The 4,080-nt window shown below is 47.1% G+C and overlaps 1 protein-coding gene across 1 annotated transcript in view; it reads left to right on the forward strand.

The window, feature by feature from the left end:
* Positions 1–4,080, forward strand: part of RAPGEF5 (Rap guanine nucleotide exchange factor 5) — a 153,630-nt gene that overhangs the window by 141,092 nt on the left and 8,458 nt on the right. Inside the window, exon 24 of the mRNA XM_015558131.1 lies at positions 408–472. Coding sequence (XP_015413617.1) covers positions 408–472 — 65 coding nt within the window. The remainder of the gene's footprint in view (positions 1–407; positions 473–4,080) is intronic.

Below are 4,080 nucleotides of genomic sequence, written 5' to 3' on the forward strand. Positions count from 1 at the left end.
ATACATAAATATTAAGATCTTATTATTTCTGGAAATTCTGTTGTTTTCTGCTTGATGTTCTGACCTAAAAACATAATGGACCTGTCAGGTCATAGAATAGTTTTAAGTCTTAGTTTATAGGAAGCAAGTTAGAGTCAAATACTTCATTGTCAGTGCAAAATATATACTTGCGTTAATGTTATAACATTTTCTCCGCCCCCCCTTCCCACCCCACTCACACACACATAAATGATGCCCTTTCACTTCGAATAATGCACAGATTCAATTTCAAGGTGCCGTGTCAAATGCATGGGCCAATCCATAATGTTTAAGTAAAATTAATAAGCTATGTTGCTTCAAGACCTCTTCATTCCTGACTCCTGATCCATTCGTAATGGTCCATGTATCTTTTTGCTTTTAATTTCCAGATGTAACATTTATTCACGAGGGAAATAAAACGTTTTTGGATAATCTCGTCAATTTTGAGAAGCTGGTAAGTAGCTCGCATTGTTTCTCCCTTTTCAAGTGTATGCTTTTCCCTTTTGCACCAAGAAGCCAGAGGATGCAGCCCTTTTCTTCAGTGAACATGTGATGATTTCCAGGAGCTATTTGCTGCATGTAGTGCATTGTCAATAAAACGTATTACAATTAAAACTACGTGGCTAGCAAGGTTCTGAGGACCAAATACAAAAAAATCTGCTTTTTAGTGTTAAAAAATGGAACTTCATTAGGTTAGCATCAGCAATGGAGGGTATGCTATTGAACCAAAAATAAAATGTGAGAGTCCTATCTGGGGAATTAACACTCCTGAGGTTGAGTTTTACAGCTTGAACAGTGTCTCTCTGTGTCCCAGCATGCACTGCTCTGTGGGCACCTCCCAGTGTGGGTAGGAAGGGGGGATGAAAAGGGCCGGCGTGTGAGGGGAAGGACCCCCTGTCATCAGCCTGTGGACAGAGGGGGCCACTGTGGAGAGGCAGTTCTGACAGGAGAAGGGTTCCCAGCCAGAGCTTTTCCACAGGGATCCCCCGAGTTATTCCCAGGATGTAGCCGGGGCTTTGTTCTGCGCGGGCTCCTCCTGGCCTCTGTGCCAGCCACGCCCCGGGCAGAGGAGGAGCTGCCTGTCAGAACTGAGCGAATATAAAATAGGAGTGTTCCAAGGAGCCCCGGTGGACAACAAGAAGGATGGATGTGTCTGACCGATGAACTTTAGTCATGAATTAGATTGTCCTTCATGGTTAAGAACGATCCAGTGACCCCTGTCCATAGATCCTGGCCTCTGACCTTTCAGTCATGGTGATGGATTTGTGTGAACTCTTTCAGGAAATGACCCCCGGTTCCCTCGGGGGGCGGGGGGGAGTGATGTGGGGGACGCAGACCATGACCACAGAACAGTGCAAACTGCTGAGTCCACACGAGGTTTGGCGTCTGACCTTTGCCTCCCGAGTGCCCTGCTCTAACTTGCCACACACAGGGTGAGAGGGCACAGGGCCACTGTACAACCATGCACCTAGGGTCTGAAGGCAGGAGTCCGGCTTCTTGCCGTAGGTGTAACCCCCGAGGACCATCCCTCTATGGCTCGTTATTTTTAAAGTGGACATGCCTATAACTTTCCAAGTCTCTCTCTGCACTAAGTGCTTTGGAATAGAGCTCAGTTACTTAGATACTACATACAGTCACAACAACATAGCTGGGAATGGGCATTTTGTTGGGGTTTCTGTACTTATTCTTTGAAGGTGTGTTCTGTGTCGCTGTGTAATGTTCTGAAGATCACAGGGCAGCTATTTGCAACAAAAGGCTGTAGGCACCAACATTCTGGTTTCCAGGCAGATTAATCTCCGATGTTTGGTGTTAATGGGAGGATTGCAGGAATATCAAACCTTTGGTGGATATTTACTCCAAATCCTGGCCAATGCACCAGATAAGCTTTGGAGAGCGTGTGTGAGGATATAGCAGCCGTGGGCAAACTACGGCCCACAGGCCCGTTTGAAATGAATAAAACTAAAAAAAAAAAAGACTGTACCCTTTTTTGTAATGATGTTTACTTTGAATTTATATTAGTTCACACAAACACTCCATCCATGCTTTTGTTCCGGCCCTCCAGTCCAGTTTAAGAACCCATTGTGGCCCTCGAGTCAAAAAGTTTGCCCACCCCTGGGATATAGGGTGGGGTTTGTCACGTCAGATGGAATCCCCTATAAAGGTCTAATAAGTTTCCTTGGAATATGGGAGGACAATTGCACTCTGTACGCAGACGGTTACCCATTGTTAAGGGCTGACTGGTGCTTGACCCTCTCCCGGAGCGAACCAGTGGTTTGGTTAAGCTCATTGTGTCATTTCCCCTAAGTGCTGCAGAGGGAGAGAACAATTCAATAACCGCACAAAGGGGAACGAGCAATGGAGAGGGCCCCGGCCCCCTGCTCTCCTTGTTTCTGACCAGCATCTTGGTCTCCCCTGCTTTTCCGAGCAGCCCCAGGGAAGGCCTTCAATGCCTGCTGATGTCACCCAGGGTCTTGCTTTCATAAGTGCTAAGATGTCATACTAACCATTGGGGCTAAAACCAAGAAAGTCTACCTAGGTGTACACCTACTGTGGTCAGTAATTATCTGGACCCTTGTTTCGTTAAGAAAGGTTAAGGAAATAGCCTATGTAAGTAATACCTTATTTTCCATTTTAAATTCCTAAAGAGAACTTTTATTCAGAAGACAGAAGCTACGTTATATAAGGCCCTAGGACACACAGTGGGTGCCTAGTCCTCGAAGTAGATGGCATTTAAGATACAGCACACCTGCTGCTGATCCCCTCCTTGCACAGAAAAGACAGGGTGACGTTAGAATTTTCTAGAAGGGCAACTATCTATTGTACATAACCTATGTTATACTCCGATGCTGGGGAATGAAACTGAATTTCCTAGGAGAGGCAGTGTTTTTAAGGATATTTCTTAGCAAAGGACAGGGTTTCACTTACGCTAAAACAGGATCATCTTTCACAATAATGAACCGAGAGGACGTAACTGAATTAACTTGTGGGGAGTCGATTCCTCATGACGGATATTAGCTTAACCAGCTAGCAGAGAATTCAGTGCATTATCTTTATCGGGCTGATGCAGGCTGACACATTAACTCAGAAGACCCAGGAACGCTCAGCGGGCCTAATGAGATCCCCACTGTTCCCCCCGCTGCCTCAGCGGCTCTCCGCGTTCCAGTCCAACCTGTGACCTCACGGAGAAACAAATGCTCTCCCCTTCCTCCTCTCCATCCCTCAATGGGAAGAGCATCATCTTTTCACCATATCGTCCTCTCTCCGCCTTCAGGAAGCCTAACAATGAGGATCAGGGCTCAGGTTCTACCCTCAGGACTGAGCCCCACGCAAATGGCATACGATAGAAATCAATGTGACGCCGAGGGACTGCCGGGAACAGCGGCCCACGGCCCACGGGGGAAGGAAACTTAACAATACACTCGCCGACATGAGTCAGGCCCGTTTCCTTCACACAAGTAACGGAGCTCCTGCTCTAATCACTGTCCTATTTAATGTTTCACCACTTAGAAATACAGCTGTGAGAACAATATAATAAGTAGGTCACATTCACATACTACAGTTTCTATTGTATTAGTTCTGTTGTATTAACTTATGTCAGCAGTGGTCCCCTGTGGGTTTGCTGTGTATGCACGACCCTGGGCTCAGTGCACACGCACAGGGCATGGCAGGTAATGCCACCTGGAGGGGTTTGGGGCACCAGGTAATGAACAGTGCGGATGCCTGAATAATGGGATGATGTTTGGATCTTGATCTGAAATGAACTAGGGAATCACTGCGACTTTCCCGAAGACTAGAGCAGGATGAGAGTGTCTGGAGATTGTTCTGGAACATGATGGGGGGAACTGGAGCGGAGAGTGGCCTTGCCCTAAATGCTGTATTTCTTCCATCATGGAAAACCGAGCGTGACGGCACTTAGCAGACGGCTGCAGGGGCACCAATAGGAGGCGGTGGGATCTCGTCCGAAGCAGCCGCGAGTTTAAGAAGACTTTTGCCTGGAGACCAGGGAGGACTGTAAAGAAAGACATTGAAGTAGAACACCGAAGAGTTGGGGGGGGGGGGGAA

Source organism: Myotis davidii, unplaced genomic scaffold (assembly GCF_000327345.1).
Source record: "Myotis davidii unplaced genomic scaffold, ASM32734v1 scaffold168, whole genome shotgun sequence".
In the NCBI taxonomy this organism is placed as follows: domain Eukaryota; kingdom Metazoa; phylum Chordata; class Mammalia; order Chiroptera; family Vespertilionidae; genus Myotis; species Myotis davidii.